General features: G+C 32.0%; 1 protein-coding gene across 1 annotated transcript in view; it reads left to right on the top strand.

The window, feature by feature from the left end:
• Positions 1–15,516, top strand: part of LOC124367954 (derlin-2-like) — a 39,054-nt gene extending 23,538 nt beyond the window's left edge. The window contains exons 3-6 of the mRNA XM_046825186.1: positions 1,291–1,458; positions 7,344–7,466; positions 10,805–10,968; positions 15,253–15,516. Coding sequence (XP_046681142.1) covers positions 1,291–1,458; positions 7,344–7,466; positions 10,805–10,968; positions 15,253–15,361 — 564 coding nt within the window. The 3' untranslated portion in view covers positions 15,362–15,516. The remainder of the gene's footprint in view (positions 1–1,290; positions 1,459–7,343; positions 7,467–10,804; positions 10,969–15,252) is intronic.
• The last annotated feature ends 5,294 nt before the right edge of the window (positions 15,517–20,810 follow it).

Genomic DNA, 20,810 nt, shown 5'->3' with positions numbered 1-20,810 from the left:
GGTGTTCAGTAAAAGTGTTCCAATATTTTGGGCTTTTGTTCTTCACATAAAAATGATATTAACAAAATATTGCAAATTACAGATTTTATGCTCTAGCTCTTTTTACAACAATATACAAAACACTTGTTGACTAAAGGGTTAAGATTTCTTTTTATATGCAAAATTATTTTCCTGTCCAATACTAAATGTTAACCCTTAAAGCGCTAATTTAATTACTGTCAAACGCTAAGACATAAAAAAATATTTCTTTTTTAATTTCCCAATGCTAATTTTTATTTTATATTCCTTGGTATTACCTTTATAAGAAAAAATAATAAACCTGTAATATTACATATTTTTGAGAATTTTAAACGCACAAAAATCATTTGAAATTTTGAATAAACTGCATTGCAGGATAATGTAGATAGGAACACTATTTGACAGATTACATTAGACATTTATACAGGTTATTTATAATGAGTAAATTGTAACTGAAGTTTCTGTATAATTAGTAAATAAAAATAAAATAAGTTCAGTATAAGAATTTTGAAATGTAATAATATGAAATTCAACACAAACTTATTTATATGACGATAGCCTACAAGGGAAATGAAACCAATATTGTAGTTACAAACCTTAATTTAGAATAAATAAACTGGACTTGTATGGGTGAAACTGGTATAGAAATACAAAACAAATAATTGAAAAAAAAATATTACACATAATATACCAAACATGCGCCCATTCGTCAAAACTTGGATCATCTGGATTAGCCATTATAACAAAAAATTATACTAAATGTTAGTAAAAACAAACTAAAACGCTTAGAATAACAACGGACTGATTCAAAACACATTGTTTAAACAATATAACCAACATACAACCAACACACACGTAGTTAAACAGCTGAATGAAACAAACGCGTCTGTAGGCGTATGCCGCGTCACAGGCCATACAAAAGATGGAGGCGATTGCTTACAACCCGAGTAGATACGGTTACAAACGTCCACCAACGTGACAAAGTGTTTTGTCTAGTCCCGACAGTCGAAAGGAACATCGACCTGCTCTCTTACGGAAGTTTTAACAACTAATTCCTTCGTCATTTTCAAAAGTAAAGCTTTTGCGTTTGTAGACGTTATCCGCGTTTAAAGCATCGGCAGTTCTGCGTCTATAGGCGTTAGCCGCGTTGGAAGGGTTAATACTTGTTAGTTTTAATCTTTTTAAACAAAGTTGTAAATGTTTATTAATTTTTTAGTTAATTGCAATTGATTTCAATAATTATTAAAATGTTATGTCTTAATTTGTTTTCAGATATGGAGGTTAGTAACGACATTTCTGTTCTTCGGAACAATTGGATTCAACTTTATCTTCAATATGATATTCACATACCGTTACTGCAGAATGTTGGAAGAAGGATCTTTCCGAGGAAAAACAGCTGATTTTGTGTTAATGTTCTTGTTTGGAGGTGCATGCATGATTGTATCCTTTATTGTTGACTCATTCTACAATTTCTTTATTCCAAAACTGTTTTACTATTAGTATATTGACGTTAATAATTTGTTGTTCTACAAGTTGTGCTAAGGTATTGAGATTTTCCATGTACAGATTAATTTTTAAATCATTACACTTGTTACTAGAATATAATTATTAGTGTACTAGATAGTGAGTATATTGTATCACTTGTATAATCATATTTGGAAGTTCAGAATTATTATAAGAAACATATAAACAAGAAAAAAATCGGAACCAGTATAGTTCCCTGTGGAACTCCATTTAACTATTTTTTTTTTTTTTTTTTAATCACAGCACTCTGAACTCATTTACAATGGCTTTGGTTACCAAGATAAGATTTTTATCTAACTATTACTTGTGTGGCAGTTTTCTTTGACTTTAGTAATCCTCTAAGATTTTAAGGTTGACACAAACACCTTGAATCTTGGATGTTCAGGAGGGACTGGATTGATTATCCAAGCTCCCTCCCTCATAAAATGTATAAAACTGTATATAACTGTATTTACAGCAGAGCTCCCCGATCTAAATCCTAATTCACTCTTGACCAAAGAAAGTAAAGTTCACTGTTTCTCAGACGTTGGTAAAAGCTGGAAAGATGTAAGCCAGTTGGTTGTTGACTAAACTGAGATAAAATTATGATTTGTTGTCAATGTTCGTATCCAACTTTAAAAAAATTGCTTTTTGAAAGAAGATATTTGCTACTTTTTATGATCTTAAATGGCATTGAAAATTTAGTTACATCGGTCACAATAATATACCATTTTGTCAGTTTATTTGGATAAAAAACATGTAATTCGATACTTAATGCAAGAAGGGTATAGTGCAGTAATGATTTATCAAGAAAGATTAGCTAGGCTCATTACGCATAGTCTCACGAATATGTTTGGTACATTTTCCATAGTTGCTTTACCATTAATATTGAGAAACTCAGCTTAACCTAGCTCTTGTACACACACTCATTGCAGTTTAAGGCAAAGTTTTGTCAGTTTAATTCTGAAAGAGTCAGTCATTTGGTGGATTGTTTTCTCGTTCAGAATAAAATTGTTTATGTTTACATCAGTGATATACTAAAGAAATCTACTAAAGCAGCACCTAGACAATAGTGTTTATGTTGGAGATTCTACTGATAAGAGCAATGTACACTGTTATGACATTGGCCTTCATGCTTTAAGCACGTTTTAGAGATACCAGCAGGCCTAATTAGCTCGTTACTGGATATAGTATTGTTTGGTTGTATATGGTATTGTTTTAAACAAACCATTAACTATACTAAGATTTTCTATACTTTAGAAGCTTTAAAAACATTTTAAAGTTTTCTTTTATAATAAGATATCAAAATATGAATTCATTTCTGGTGCCTAGACTGCAAATCATAACAATATAAACTAAACATACCTTAAAATTAAATTCAGAATTAAGATTTACTGTGAGTTTTATGACAAGGTATGTTTTAACCCATTTTTTATTTTAATATATATTTTAATTCTCAGATGTTGAGTGGTAAAATAAAAAAATTAATGCATAGCGGTAAAAAACAAACATATTTAACTTAAGTATTAAAATTTAAAAAAAATTATGTTCTATTCCTACATATCCTAAAACAGGCAGAATCATTGATTTTTAACTGTTTCCTGAGCATTAGCAAAGCCTATCACTCAAGAGGCTGGACACATTTATTTCTGTCTGTCTGTTCACACAATATCTAGAAAACAAACTGACCTATAGACTTGAAAGTTTGCGTGAAGCTTCATTTTTATGTGAGCACTGAACACTGGTTAGATGATGGTGCATGTCACTTCGTAGGATATCAGTCAATCAACTTGATATAGGCTCGTCTCTCCTTGCCCTTGTACTAGAGCTCCTTACCTAGCCTCTGAGCACAATGTTACCCCTGCTTCCACACTAAAACCTTCCCGAGCTTCAAATTCCTCTTCTTGTTTCGACCGCAAGTAGTTGTAATATTTATGATGATAATTTTTTAGGACAATTAGGAGTTGTGTAAATTCAAGTAACAATACCTATGATAATAACAACAGTAATAGTATCAGACCAGTCAAATCTAGTAATTATACATGGAAAATGCCCAAAATGCATTAGAAACAAATTAGGGGAGCTTGAGGTTGTGCTGCATGCTGGTAATGTGGATATTTTTTGCCTCACTGAACATTGGTTGACCAATGATAAGGTAAACACAATCATACTTAATGGTTACAGTAATTTTATCTGCCAAAATTGCAGAAATTCGTTTATACACAGTGGAGTCGCAGTACTAGCGTCAATACTAATACTAAAATATGATTTTCTAAACCTAACCTAAAATTAATATTAAAATTTTTTAAATACTTTCATTGAATTGAAACTATTGCCTCAATTATTTTCTGGCCTCATCTACCAAATCATTAATAGAGAAAAGTGCTTTGTTTGAAAGATACTCCTTAATTTTTATTTCGAATGTGTTATAATTAGTTTCTTTTTTTATTTCCTCAGGTAAATCATTTAGAAATCCCCATATAATCAGTTTTAATTTTATAAAATGTCAAATTGTGTTTGTCAGTGATAATTTTGTTACGTGTATTATAGTCATGCCGAGGTTTTGGAGATTGAGCAGAATTTCTTTTTATGAATTTTATTACTTCTGTCACTTATAAATTATATATGGTAGGGATTTTAAGCTCACAGAATAAATGTTTTACTAAATTGTGTCTCTGTAAATTTAATATAACTCTGATTGCTTTCTTTTGCTTTTTTAATATTTTATCTAAATTTTGTTTTGATGTTGCACCAATAGCTTTGACATACGACGCAAGGCATCAATTCCAGATGAGATTTTGTTTAAAACATTCTGAACATGATTATTCCAAGATAAGTGTTCATCTATAGTTAGACCTAGAAATTTTGTACAGTTTTCTTGTGCTATACAAAATTTCTTTGAAATTCTTCACTTTGAAATTGCAGCGGTCTCGATCACTAGTCTTAATGTAACAGTGGTGTGCATATACCGATCCCCAGATGGTCTCTTTGTCCTCTTCATGGAAAAACTTAACGTTGTATTAACCATTTTTAACAGAGATCACAACTATATCTTCATTGCTGGTGACTTTAATATGAACCTTTTGGAATTGACCAATGAACATCTTTTCAATTTGGATTCAGGCGTAATTGCAACACCATCTGCCACAGCATTCGCACTAAAGACAATTCTGTCTTCCCTCGATGCTAGTGAACACACTCTGGGACTGTTCTGTGATTTAAGCAAAGCCTTTGATGTGGTCAACCATTGCATCCTCCTAGATAAATTAGAAAAATATGGCATCCGTGGACTCTTGCTGAAATGGTTCCACTCATACCTTGTTGGTCGAGTTCAGTGTTTTCAAACCAAACATTGTGAAAACACGTATCAATCAGACTTTGCGGCTGTAAAAACTGGACCCTCAGGGCTCAGTGCTGGGACCCTTGTTGTTTCTTTTGTATATCAATGATCTCCCGGACTATCTCATTGATAATCACAATAAAGATTCACTTACGTTATCTCTCTTTGCTGATGACAATTGTTTAATTTTTAATCATACTAACTATGATTCTTTTTCCCAGCCCCATCCAGACTCTCAGATTGGTTTTCCTTTAATAAGCTGTTCTTAAATCTATCAAAAACACACATAATTTAATTTCACACTCAGAGAACATCAAATTTCTCCCCGCTAGTTTATATGAATGACCATCTTCTTGATTGCGTCCCTTCAACCAAATTTCTTGGCCTTCTCATCGATTATAATCTGAGATGGGACTCTCACGTAACCAAATTGGTTAAACAGTTGAATTCAGCTACGTTTGCCACGAGTTGCCTTTCTACATTTTCATCAAAAGAAGTTCTCAAACTGTGTTATCTTGGCTTATTTGAATCGAGGCTTAGATATGGCCTTAAATTCTGGGGCTATTGCATTACAGCATTGTTTAGTAGACTTTTCTTCCAACAAAAGTGGGCTTTGAGAGTTGTCTGGGGCTTGAGGCAACAGAGCAGTTGTAGGGAGCATTTCCGATCAAGTGGAATCCTTACATTGGCTAGTCTCTTATTTTATCACACAGTACAGTAATATTTGTTTACAAACATAAAGAAAGATTTTCAGTTCCTGATCACAAATATCACATTAGACACAAAACAGATTGTATGGTAGACAAATTTAGATTAACTCTGTTTTAAAACTCAATATTTTACTTTGGACCAAAATTGTTTAACTTAATTTCAATGCATATAAAAAATATAACAAGCCTAAAAAAGTTCAAGTTCCACTTGTTGCTCACTTGGTCGAAAAGGCTTTCTACAGTCTTCAGGAGGTCCTTAATGAGCCCATATGAAGTCAGCAGGTCAATCTATAAATAAACTACATGCATTTAAAAGTTTCTTTTTCAGCATTACTCCATTCTTAAGTTTATTTTATTTATCTAATGGAACTTGTATGTGTTCTGACGTGCACAAAAAACTGTAAAGTTCAACTGTGTCAATAAACGAGTATTCAGTGTAGTATAGTATTTGGCTGCGAATACTTTATATTGGTCTTATGGGTAACGATGATGAAAATAAGAAAATTGCAGAGTAAATAAATTTGCCTACTTACTGAGTACAATAAATTGTGACATGTTTATTCATAGAGGTAACAGAAAACATTATTGAGTGGAAAGTCTATGTTATGAATTGGTATAAAGATTTTATTTTGGTGCAATCTTGCATTGTAGTGTCCTCCCTAGCTCACCGGAACTTTTATTATTTTAACACTACTGTGAAACCTAATTTAATGAATAAAGATGTAAATGTATCTTGTGGCTAGAAATATTTACCATGCAAACTTTTAATTTTGCATGAAACTTGGTGGTGCTCGTCTAACCATGGAATTTGGCTGAGTGTAAGTGAAGGCTCAGTAGGTTGACACAATTTCTCTTTTGTATGCCAGGGGGATTTAAACAGTTCTTTTCCCCATGATTGTCTGTACGTCTATATATCTGTTCACATGATATATGAAGAATGAAATAAGTTATATGTAGATTTAAAATTTTGCAAACAACCTCTGTGAAGCAACTTATATGACACATGGTGCGGCGTATTCTATGTGTTTAAAAATGTTTACATAAAATTATCGTTATTATAATTGAATTACAATAATGTGCTGGAAGAACTGAATTTCAAACGTATATTTTCAAACTGAATTTGCATGAAACTTGGTGGTGCTCGTCTAACCATGGAATTTGGCTGAGTGTAAGTGAAGGCTCAGTAGGTTGACACAATTTCTCTTTTGTATGCCAGGGGGATTTAAACGGTTCTTTTCCCCATGATTGTCTGTACGTCTATATATCTGTTCACATGATATATGAAGAATGAAATAAGCTATATGTAGATTTAAAATTTTGCATTGAAGCTTGGTTTCTAATATAGCCCTTATCGAGTTCGCTTTTCATTTCATGATGGGATTTGGATCAGCATTAGCAAAGTCTACAACTCAGTGTGGTAACTTGAGGATGAAATGAGCTATAGACTTGAAATTTTGCATGAAACTTCAGTGAAGCCTGTTACACAATATGTGGTCTGGCATACTCTTACTTTGTATAGACAGTAATGTTTTTGTCGTGTTCCACCAGTCTTACCAAACTTCTAGTATCACTTCCGTTAAAGGTAGCAGCAACTATTTCCCTCACTGTATAATTTAATTTTGATATATCATATTATAATGTAGCCTTGAATGATTTGTGTGAAATTGTATAGAGGCAAGGTCCGATATGGCAACACTGTTGATTGGTTTTCATCTCTCAAGCTCTAGGCTAGTAATAACATTAATCTGTCATTTTCCTCAACTTATTTGTAGATATTTGCTTTCTTCATCAATCTGTTATTCCTCGGACAAGCATTCACGATAATGCTAGTCTACATTTGGTCCAGGAGAAACCCTTTCACTCGGATGAGTTTCTTTGGCATCCTCAATTTCAATGTAAGTCTCGGTGTATTATGTAATAATTTACTCTACTTCTTCATCTTCCTTATTAAGTATCACAAGTAAAGTATTTTGTAATCTTTTTGACAATGTTTATAAATAAAAAGCTGTGGCAATTTAAATTTTTTATTATTTGAGACAAGAAATGTTCTTGATCCGATAATAAGGATTGTTGATAATTTACAAACTATATAGGGTCTCGCAAAAACTGTAGCATGATGTAGAACCAATTTTCTACATTTTATAATATTGGGTTTGTATTGTTTTACTTGTTTAGTATTTGAATATGAAATTTGTACACATAATTTTGTACTATTCATAATGTTTTAAATATCACTGCAATTTTTTAATGGATTTAAAAGTTTGTACACAATTTTATGTTTTTCCTATTTAAATTTTACTGCAGTTGTTATTAACACTTTTTAACTTTTAATTTTACTGCCAGATGTAGACATCTATACCTCGTTTTTTTAGTGATGTTTACCAACTTAAAAATTAATAGCAAACTACCAAAAACCTGTGATGACAATAATTGTTAACATACAATGTTTATTTTTTTAATATATCAAAACATAACATTTTTAAACGTTTACTTTAGTGACATATATTAAAAACATAGTGTATATGTGTTGTTACTATATACAACATTTATTTTAGCAGCATAACATCTGAAATTATTGTTTAGTAATTATAAAGGTAAAATACGTTGTTTTGAACTGAGTTATAACAGAAGTTTAAGCTCTGTGTTAAGAATGGTTTTAATTCTGAGCTGTTGAAACTTGCTGCACCTTTTATTGCCGAAGCTCTAGCCTATCTCTTGAATCTTTGTATTAATAATGGTACATTTCCAAGGTGCCTTAAGCTGGCAAAGGTTATACCACTGTATAAAAAAGGTTCACGGAAAGAACATAAGAGTTTTAGACCTGTCTCGATAATTCCAATTGTTTCAAAAGTGTTTGAGGTAATAATAAATAGGCAAGTAATTCAGTATTTTGAAAGTAACCTATTGTTATCAGATAGTCAGTTTGGTTTTAGGCCTAAGAGAGGAACACTAAATGCTATTGTAAAATTTATGAAGAACTGTATTTATGGTGTAGATGATAAAAAAGTGGTCATAGGCAAGTTCTTCGACATGTCTAAAGCCTTCGACACGGTAAATCATGAAATTTTGTTAGATAAACTTAAGTATTATGGTTTTGATGATCTGTCTTTACAATTTTTTAAATCATATCTCAAAGAGAGATATCAAATGGTTGCTTTTAATGGAAGCTCTTCTCAATACAATGCAGTTACAGCAGGGGTTCCACAAGGATCCATTTTGGGACCTGTATTATTTATAATTTATGTAAATGACCTGCCAGCCTCCATAAATAACAATGTGACAAGATCATACATGTTTGCAGACGACCTAGCAATCTTACTGAATGGTAAAAATCTTAATGTAGTAAATGATTCTCTATTAGTCGCTAACTCAATTGTGAATGATTGGTGTGCGGCGAACGTCCTCTGTGTAAACCATGAGAAAACTCAGGAGATTAATTTTAGTTTGCAACATAAACCTAACCATGATAATGTAAAGTTTCTAGGTGTTCACCTCCAAGAGAATCTGAAATGGAACAGACATATAGAAGTTTTATGTAAAAAATTAGCAAAAGGCATTTTTATGTTGTTAAGATTGAGATTAATTGTAAATATTGAAACATTAACTGCAGTATACTATGCACACATCCAGAGTCATTTGTCCTATGGAGTTATTGTATGGGGCAATGATCCTAACACCAAAAGACTTTTGATATTGCAGAAGAGAGCTATTAGGATAATGTGTAATGTAAACAATAGAACCCATTGCAAACCTTTGTTTAGACAATTAGAGGTGTTGACTGTGCCTTCTATATTTGTTCTGGATGTATTACTGTATGTTAAAAATAACTTGCAGACAATAACAGTAAATAGCTCTATACATAATTACTTTACTAGAAATTGTTCTAATCTTAGAGTAAACTACTGTACCTACCAATGTACCAAAAATAGTTTTGTAGAGATAGGTATTAAAATTTATAACATGTTACCAAATCATATTAAATGTCTAGATTTTATTAGGTTTAAGAAATGCTTAAAAAATATCTTAGTAAATCTAGCAGCATACAGTTTAGATGAAGTTATAGATCATATTGAAGCTAACATAGTCTAGTTATGAATATTTTACTTTTATAATACAATTTGTTTTGTATGAGATGACGATGCCATGCATACCACATTTGTAACGGCAATAAAAATTCTGATTCTGATTCTGATTCAGAAAGACAAAATTATAAGTTTTCATCTCTTTGGCATGCCTTTATAATTAGAAGAGTCATGGTTGAATCAGACGACTGATTCAGCTATGCCATTGGTCCAGAGCTAAGAAACATGTTAACAGTTTAAAGGATTATTACTATTTAAATCTTAACCAGTCTAAAGAATAGTTTGTTAAAGAAATTAAGTGTTATGTGTAATTTTTATTCCATTCTAGTGTATTTTCCACGTCAGGCAGTTTTTTTAAGCTGTTCTGTAAAAACTTTCAATTTTTTAACTTTTTAAGAACAGTTTATTTTTTACAGAATACTTTTTTTGTGATTTCCTTATATTTCACAAACAGGTTTAAAAAAAACCAAATATGTTGTTACCGCTTGTATAACTTGATTAATACAATTTTTAGTAAAGTACTGCAAAATACCCTGTTTTACCTCTGGCACTTTATATTGTATGTGTGAAGTAAAAAAATGTGACAGGAAGTATTCCATGCCACCAAAAAGGGTTAACTACTTTTATTTTATCATTCCTGTTTTTGTGCTTCTGTTCACTCAAATTTGTATAAAATGTCAGTGGAATTTTCAAACTTGGGAACTTTTTTATATTCAATTGGTATATGCTCTTGCGGAATATAAATGTGTTTGATTGTTTCAGTCAGTTTGCCAAGTTTTAAAAGAATACCTAGAAGGATTTCTGAAGTATACATAAAAGAATTGTAAATTATGACTTTACTAATGTGAAATCAATAAAAAGAATACTGGCCACTTTTGACAATCTGATCTGACAAATCCAGTTTTATATGGTGCATACAGTACGGTTTGGGTCAACCGATGTAAAGTTATTTTTAACGGCAATTCATCAAAGCAAACAAATCCTCAACCATTAGTATGTATGTCTAAAACAACAGTTGTATTGACATTGTTTAAGTTATCAAAAGCCTATATTTAAATTTCTCTCCTTCCCTACTAAGGGTTAACATTGCTTAATAATATTTATTTAACAATAACAAAGATAGAAGTAAGATGTTAGCTTTGTTCGTGCAGGCCCCCTATCTGCCGTGGGTACTGCTAGGCTTCTCTGTGCTGCTAGGCAATCCTGTGTGGGTCGACCTGATGGGGATGATCGTCGGCCATTGTTATTACTTCATGGAGGATGTCTTCCCCAATCAGACAGGCGGGTTCCGTATCCTCAACACCCCACAGTTCTTGTAAGTAATCAACTGTCTTATATTTTGTGTGGATTGGCAAAATAAGTCTTCAAACCAATCGAGAGATGTAAATGAACCAGCTTTTCTGAGTGTTAAAATTATTTGAAACAATCTACTCCTTAATAATATCTTAATTTCTAACACAATTTTTACTGTGAATTAAATTTTAAATTTGTATTCTGTAAAAATTTTGTAATGTAGCTATGGTAATGTAGGAAGGGTTGATTCCATGTGAATGTTGAGTTAATCTCCAATTCACCTTCCTTTTAGATCTCTTCAGATGAACTTGACTCCAGATTTCAGGAGTTGTCTGTAACAGCATCAGATCCCAGATGCTGGACTAAGAGAGGTGAATCGGAGCTTAAATCAACATTCTAATGTCAGTAATCTTGTATGGTACTGTATCAAACCCACCAAAATAAATAATACATGAGTTCGGAAAAGCTTTTTAAAGTTTGAAACTTGATATTTAAATTATTTGTAAAAATTGTAAGCAAATACTTAGAAGTAATAACAAACAATTTGAATGAAACCCAACTTGGCAAAATTAAGATAGTAATGTGTTGTATTTTAATTAACTTATCTATGAATACATATAATGGGGATATGTATTCATAGCTGCCAATGAAACGTGTATAGAAATATAGAACCAATAACAAGTAAAATTTATAAAAATGACAATAAAATGTATTTGTGATAGTAAATTTAGTTTTGTTTTTGCTTGTCAGCAGCTATATGTGAGGTTGTGTGTGTTGTTTGGTTGAGAGGTGTGAGATTGATCGTAATGGAGTGTAAAACCTGCGTAATTCTATTGTTGCTTTGTAATTAGACAGTGTTTACGAGTGCAATAGATAGATAGATAGATAGATAGAGAGAGAGATAGATAGACGGAGAGAGATAGATGGAGAGAGAGATAGATGGGAGAGAGAGATAGAGCGATAGATCAGATCAGATCAGATCAGATCAGATCAGATAGACCAGATCAGATCAGATCAGATAGATGACGTAACATTACGTAAGATGACGTAACGTGACGTAAGATGGCGTAACATTACGTAAGATGACGTAACGTGACGTAAGATGGCGTAAGATGACGCAACGTGACGTAAGATGGTGTAACATGACGTAAGATGACATAACATGACGCAAGATGACGTAACATTACGTAAGATGACGTAACGTGACGTAAGATGGTGTAAGATGACGTAACATTACGTAAGATGACGCAACGTGACGTAAGATGACGTAACGTGACGTAATATGACGTATGACGTAACATTAAGTAAGATGACGTAACGTGACGTAAGATGACGTAACGTGACGTAAGATGATGTAAGATGGCGTAACATGACGCAAGATGACGTAACATGAGAGAGAGAGAGAGAGAGAGAGAGAGAGAGAGAGACAGAGACAGAGAGAGAGACAGAGAGAGAGAGATAGAGAGAGAGACAGAGAGAGAGACAGAGAGAGAGATAGAGAGAGAGAGAGAGAGAGATAGAGAGAGATGAATGAGAATGAATGAGGTACAATACATTACATGTATATGAATAGCGCCAATACTAATACTAAAATATGATTTTCTAAACCTAACCTAAAACTAATATTTACATTTCTTAATACTCTGATTGCATTAAAACTATTGCCTCAATTATTTTCTGGCCTCATCTACCAATTCATTAATAAAGTAAAGTGCTTTGTTCGTAAGATACTCCTTAATTTTTATTTCAAATTTGTTATTATTAGTTTCTTTTTTTATTTCCTCAGGTAAATAATTTAGAAATCTTTTCCCCATATAATCAGTTTTCATTTCATAAAATGTCAAATTGTGTTTGTCAGTGATAATTTTGTTACATGTATTATAGTCATACCGAGGTGTTGGAGATTAAGCAGAATTTCTTTTTACGAATTTAATACTTCTGTCATATATAAACTATATATGGTAGGGATTTTAAGCTCACAGAATAAATGTTTTACTGAATCGTGTCTCTGTAGATTTAATATAACTCTAATTGCTTTCTTTTGCTTTTTTAATATTTTATCTAAATTTTGTTTTGATGTTGCACCATATATACTAATCCCATATGCTAGATGTGAATGGATTGATGCATAATAAATTTTTCGCAAAGCATTTAAGTCACATAGCTTTGACATACGACGCAAGGCATAAATTCCAGATGAGATTTTGTTTAAAACATTCTGAACATAATTATTCCAAGATAAGTGTTCATCTATAGTTAGACCTAGAAATTTTGTACAGTTTTCTTGTGTTATAATATCATTACCTACTATAATTAATGGTTCAATTTTATGTCTATTTTGTTTTGTGGAAAATGTTATAAAGTTTGATTTACTAGAATTCAATAATAAATTATGATTATTTAAGAATTCTTTGATAGCTGCCAAGTCGATATAAGCAGAAATCTCAATGTCATCTGGAGATTTTCCTGTCACTATCATCTGCATATAAACAAATTTTGCTTAGAGTGGCATGTTTTGTAATTCCTTTCAGATAACAAATGAAAAGTAGGGGGCCCAATATTGAGCCCTGTGGGACCCCATACGTTATTGTTTGATGACTTGATGCAATTTTTCTTATATAATTACAGCTTAAGTTATTTTCTGTAAATTGGTTATTTTCTGTAAATTTCTGTAATTAGTTAATTAATTGTAAAGTAATTATGTGTACAATGAATCAAAAACATATGAATAATTTCCTAGTAAACAAGAATTTTTAGTAAATGTCCAACATTATAAAAACATGACTTGTAATATTTTCCTTTATTTTATTTTCGTATTAAAGATATATGCATGAAAATGTTTATGTAAAAAAACATTTTTATATCTTAAGGTTAATGACAACTCTTTGACATATTCATAGAGAACAGCCATGCGTCAATATTAGATAAGGTTCAGTATAAATTTATACGTTGAATGAGGTATTCAGGAATTCCCCCTCCGAGTAGAACGGTCGATCCAGAAGCCATGCTGTCAGCTGTATCTTGAGGCGCTTTGGATGTTCCATCCTTAGGTGCTCTGGCAAGTTATTGAAGAAGATGGCACCTTTGTTGGTGGGTTTTTGTTCCGACAGACTCAGGAGGTGTTGGGGAAGTGAGAAGTTTGCTGCATGCCTGGTGTTATACTGGTGAAGATCTCTATGTCTCGGCTGCGCTGTTGAGATGATGTGCATAATTATTGTTTCCCTGATGTAAAGTGAAACTGCTGTTAGAATTTTCAGCTGTTTAAAAGTTTCTTTGCAACTGTCCCGGTAGTTAAGATCTGCTAGGCATCTAAATGCTCTTTTCTGCTTTAGAAGCACCCTTTCTAGGTTGTTTTTTGATGCTCCTCCCCATGTTGCAATGCTGTAGGTTAGGTTAGGTAAGGTAAAAAAATAAAAAAAAAAGTAAAAGGTAGTTGGTTAGCATGTATAAAAAAATAATCTTATTTTCGATATATTGTTGGATCTATAAAATAGACCAACAATGCTTGAAACTCAACAGTGGCTCATTATGAAAAATACAGCTGCAAAAACTGTCTCTCTTAGGAGAAACACGTCAATAAAAAATCTCTAAGTAATTGTGCTCTAAAAAAAGTGAGTGTAGAATGCTATTTTTTGTAAGAAGAGGCTGATCCCCTTTTAAGCCTTATTCTGCCTGTCTCCACGTGCTACTGGAGGAGAATCAACAGTCCTGATGAATATGATCAGACAGAATTTAACCCTGCACTATCTCTAACACAGTTCCAAGGGCTTCAACCACGCTCTGCCATCAGTACTCCAAACATACATTATTAACCCTTTGGATTCTTACTGATGAGCCTTCAAAGGCCCCATCATACTAACAATTCCATCTCTCTTACATGTTACAAGTGTAATATGCTGGAAGACGCATCAAGTTATAACACTAATAATGCACCTATACACCATCTTATAGTATGAGAAATAGCCAAACTACAAGGAGTGGAAACTATATTCTTCTAACCATTTTAAGAAAATCAGCCAAAATGAGAATTTCAAGTTACATCTGAAGGAATTCTCATCTGGATGTTCTACTCTGTTAAAGAATTCTTTAGCTGAAAAACAAACACTTTTCAAATGTGTCTGCACATATATTATTTTGTTCTGTACTTTGAAAATAAATAATTGTAGATCAAAAAGTAGTTATTAATTCATGTACATGAATAATATATCGTTTAAATTATACTTTCATTTTATAACTCAAATACAGAAAAAATTGTTTACGAATTAAAAAAAAATGCCAGGATTCTTAATTCTGTTGGCCGTTACAGGAAGTCACTGTTTGATGCACCAGCAGACGATGCCGACTACGTGCCGATGCCAGAAGACCGACCGGGTGGCTTTGCGTGGGGAGCTGCCGGAGAAAATCCTCCTCAGTGATGGATGTGTTTGTGATACCTTACCAAAGTATACAACTGTTGTTTATGTGCACAAGTGTTGTGTTGTTCATACGGACCAGACCCTTACCCTGGCCTTTGGTTTATATTTATTGTAATATAATTAATTTAAAAGTAAAGATGTTTTCTCAATTTTTATTATTGTTATTTTTGTACTTTTAATCACATAATCACCAAGGATTTGCAGGAAATGATTGGTGATGAAGAAAAACTGACCTTCAAATATACAGCATCATCGTTTCTAAACTAAAGACTTCAACAAATCAGAATATCAATTGGTAACGACATTTGTTCAGTACAACTTTGGAACACAACACAAAGTTACAAAAGATAACAATGCTTTTAAAATAGTTAAATAACTTTGTAAAATAATTTCATCAAAAATCCTTGAAACATTAATATGTAGATGAGACATTGGCTGCTTGGCTTGCCAATTAAGTTTTAAATAAAACAAATAATTTAATAATTATTAAGAAATATTTTTTATACAAAAGTGGCCTGAAACTGGCAGTCTGCATTATAATGTAATCTGACAGGCTGTAAATTCATATAATAAACTACAATAACACTATAATACTATATATAACTATAATAAACTGTAAAGTCAACACTTCCCCCACTATTTATATACCATTTCCAACAGAAGGAATTGCTGATTTTAGTGGTGAAATTTGTTTTGCTGTTTTGGTAACAGTGATGTCATAAGCTTGCCAGAACGATTGTCTTCATCTAGCCATTGTGTCTGCCTGTTTTGGTCTTTAGATTTAGTCAAAAAATGTATTTATTTCGTGTTTAGTGTTTATTACTTATAAACTCGTTTATTATGAATCTTTTTAAATTGATATGTAGTGTTTTTGTGTGTAATTCCATGGTTTTATATGTGGTATGTTGTAATTAGTAAGCCTAGATCAATCTAGGCTATTGTGCAGGGGAGTGAAAGTGCCTGGGAGCTACAAGATTAGTGATATATCATAGGTATGGTTTATAGCTTTGTTTTAGGCTTTCATTTTATAAGTGTCCCAAAATTTTGCTGATTTTTGACATTAGAGAACTTGTTGACTTTTGACTCAGACAACCTAGGCCAAGACAGTGATACCTAGTTGTCCTGTATACTTCTAGAACCGCAAACTAAGCCAATATTTTAGCAAAAGTTATAAATCAGCATTTATTTATTGTAAAATTAAAATAATCAATGAAATATTTCAATTTTTTTAATTTTAGATAATGATCATCCTACCCATGATAACAAATTTAGGTACTTTTCAAAGACAAAAAAATTTAAAATTAGTTATTAATTTATTAATTGTGTTGTGTGTATAATTCTCAAAATTTTGGTACATGTTGAAAACATTTGGGTAAAAATTACATTTTTGTCAATTTTTTTAAATTATCGAACCCATAGTAACAAAATTAGCATTTCATGTATTATTTGTGGTTTTTACATGTTTTAATTTCCTTCAAGAGAACCTGGATCATAGATGGCCTGCCATATGAAGAAAAAGTGACCGCCGGTACCAGAGTAATAATTCTCATTTTTCAACTTTCGCTCAATAGTGCAGTCATTGAAGCATTATTGCTCCGAATTTTTTTACTGTGAACCGAATTGCATACAATTTTGGAATTAGGTTCATCTTACCCTTAACTTCAAAAGTGAAAATGATTTGAACTCCGCAACCACCCTGGGGGTGGTTGCCACCCCTTCTCGGGGGTGAATTGTTTTTTTTTTTTTTTTTTTTTAAATAACCTCGGATATCGATAGAAGGCCTAATTTTAAGCAAAAAATCATCTATAAAGTTTTTCGAAAAATCCAATAATTTTCAAGTTATTGGCAATTGAAAATTCGTAATTTTTTCACGTTTTTCATCGGTTTTTTGCAAATATCTCCAAAAATATACGTTTTATCGAAAATTTTATAAAAACAAAATTGTAGCAAGTAAAAAAATGAACAATTATGTTTTTATAAAGTATTCTAAGTGCAATATTAAGCTAGATATTACAGATCAAAGCCATTTTTTATTTTGTCTGAAATTTAATCGATGTGGTCAATGCCATCTAGCGGCGAGCAGATGCATTTTAGGAATTCTAATAAAAAAGGGTTTTGTAGTACTTGAAGTAAGCTTTAAAATGAGCACTATTAAAAGTCTTTAGCACGTAAAATAAGTGAGCTGTATTGCAAATAAGAGGAGCATCTAATGTTTTTTTCTTTTAAATCAATGGGTTTCATAAGTGCCATTTCCACCAAAATTAAAATTAATCGTATTCCGCCTAGAATTAACTTTATTATGAAGAGTTTTATAGATTATATCAGTTTGGCTGCTTCAGGACACATATTTTTTTTTAAAGTCACGATTAAAAAAAATTTCAAATTTTTAAAAAACCACCTTTTTTTCAAAATATCTCAAAAATGACGACAGATACGTATAAAAGTGTAAGAATGAAACATTTAGGTATTTGTATTTTTCTGAAAAACAATTTGGTTTTTTTGTTTTTTTCTGTCAAACAAAAATTGACGGAGATATGATTGTTTAAAGAGCGCGTGGCAGTGCAATCACAGCCTCTCTTAAGCCCTTTAACCCTTCACCATTTGAGAAAAAGGTTTTTTACTATATATTGCAATAAAGGATGTTGTAGCTCTCTAAATTACCTTTACAATGATTTCTTATAAATTGTGATTGCATGAAAATTGAAGGAGTTATGGTCCAAAAACTTATCATATTTTTTTCTACTTAGTAACTGAAAATTTAGGATTGTGAATATTTGGAGCAATGTGAAAGTACGCAGTATAATAGAGACCCAAAACTATTGTAATGTGTGTATATATATATATATATATATATATATATATATATATATATATATATTTATATATATATATATACATAATATGGCTCATATATTTTGGAAACGTAGGCATGAGTACATACCAACGTTCTTATATGTATATATAACACATTTGAGTGAATTTTATATAATTTGTAAAGATTTTATCCAATAAATGGTAATTTTTTACTCTAAATTAAATTATTTTTAAATATGTAATGATATACATTTACTGTTTTAATTTAGGGGTAGTTTTAAGGGTAGAAAAGCTTAAGAATATGATAATCATTTTCAAGAGTGTGGAATAATATTTAAATCCTTTTTATTTTATAAAAAATTTTTTAATTTTTTATCAAGGGGTAGTTTTCAAGGGTTGAAAGGGGGTTAAAAATTTGATAATTATTACAGAGAATATAAAATATTACTTACTCTATACTTACATCTTTTTATGTCATACATAAAGTATTTTTTTGTGATTTTTTCAATTTAGGGGTTGTTTGCAAGGGTTGTAAGATTTTCAAGGGCTTGAAAATTATTTTAATATGTGGTAATTGTGTTAGAAAACACTTTACAATTTCACCACTTACTATTTCACATGTTTTATAGCGATAAAATGGCTTAATGTCAATTTTTCCATTAAGAGGTTGTTTACACCCCTTAAAAATAATGGGCGGAGTTCAGATCATTTTCACTTTTGAAGTTAAGGGTAAGATGAGCCTAATTCCAAAATTTCATGCAAATCGGTTCACAGTAAAAAAAATTCGGAGGTAAGACCGTATTTTTCGCTTCAATGACTGCACTACAATTGATTGCTTAAAAAAGAAAAAATGCTACACCATGGTCCCAAACCCCAAAGATGATGTACTCCATTAGTTATTTGTGTTATGATTGCTGTTTTGCTAACAATTATGCTAAGCAATTTTACAAGATACATTATTGTAGGTTTTATACGAGAAAATAAGGAAATAAGAGACACGTTGTAATGGAATCATTTATTTACGTCCGGTGACTAGTATCAGCACCGACTGCTAACTCAATACTACTTCAGTTCATTTCACAAATGCTCTTTACAAAATTGTAAATGTTACTTTGATTCTGTCACGAGTCGGATACACCTAACAGTAAACAAAAGAAATCACATGCTATCACATTTTAGCAATCAACCATTTAGATCGACCTACGTTCGATTCGCTACAAATTAATAATCAACTTCTTTTCTAAAAAGGAGCAACATTAACATGAAAGTGAAACACAGAAAGAACGAAATGGCTGGCAATACAGCAATAAATAAAGGTGATAAAAAAATAAAAACGACACGCGCTAACCGATGTCGTCACATTTCCGCGTCACGAGCAACTCCAGGTTTCCTCATGCGACGCTGCTTATTCTTAACCCTGACTGAGATTTAATGTCTCTGCGACAATCATGAAATTATTATGTATAAAAAGAATTAATTTATACAAATGAATGTGGTGAACGGTGAACTATAATACAATGAACTATGAGGACGACGGCTCAGCCGACCACAGTCGCCAGCAACACTGTGATGTCATCTGGTTTTCCACCTGCAACAGAGAAATATCGTAATCATTTTTTTATATTAGTTGAAATATGTTAACTGAGATTTTTCTAAATTAACTCTCAAACTCATACATGTTAGATGTAGAGGCGTGAAATAAAACAATAACTACTATTTTGTTGTTTTCAGTTGAAAACCAATCATGCGCTCAAGAGATATTGAAATTTGAATAAAATATTATTCATCTTTATCTTAAAATAGTTCAAAAGTTCTAATATTTTTAAAAAGAATTATCATTTGTCCTGGTTTTGTTGTACAAGATTTGTTGTTGTAGTGTGTGGTGACACCTTTATATCGTACTACACCAGGGATGCTACATGTCAGGGAAATCAGGGAAGTCAGGGAAAAGTCAGGGAAAAAAAACAGGACTGGAAAATCAGGGAAAAGTCAGGGAATTTCGACGTTGGTCAGGGAAAAATATAAAATCCCTTTACACAAATAAACTTACTGCCGCCGCGCCACCCTGTTAGCCTCAAACACCGCTTTTTTCCACCCATTAATTGCCAAAAACCCTGGGGATTGCGTTGAAAAAAGTCAGGGAAAAAATGAAAAATTTGGTCTGGAAATCAGGGAAAAGTCAGGGAATTTCATTATTGGACTCCTGTAGCAACCCTGTACACATAGCTTCTAAATAATATTATATTAACCCTTCCCATGCCGTAGACGGATATATTAGAATGGTAGACTGACCAAAATGCCAAATACAGTTATATCCGATATTATAGATTATGTCTTTTATAGAGGGTTTTTTAGTTCACAAAGCCTTTGAAATGCTCTGTGCACATTCTGTGCTTATCACAGTTGCCAAGGAAGTATTTTATAAACGACCTTCACTCTGCAGCAGGGGGAGGGGCGCACCCTTTGTGTAACTCCGACCGCCTGCTCTGCTCGTCAGTTCTGCATCTCTCCGACAGAGACATAACCAAACATATCCGTGGCATGTATTACTAAGTTCTCACTTGTCATGAGTGTGCGTCTACTACGTATCTCGTTATTATTCTTTATTGTGTGGTAGTGCTGTGATTAGTTTGAA

This window comes from Homalodisca vitripennis, chromosome 8 (assembly GCF_021130785.1).
Source record: "Homalodisca vitripennis isolate AUS2020 chromosome 8, UT_GWSS_2.1, whole genome shotgun sequence".
NCBI lineage: Eukaryota > Metazoa > Arthropoda > Insecta > Hemiptera > Cicadellidae > Homalodisca > Homalodisca vitripennis.
This window is presented reverse-complemented; position numbering and strand designations above follow the sequence as displayed.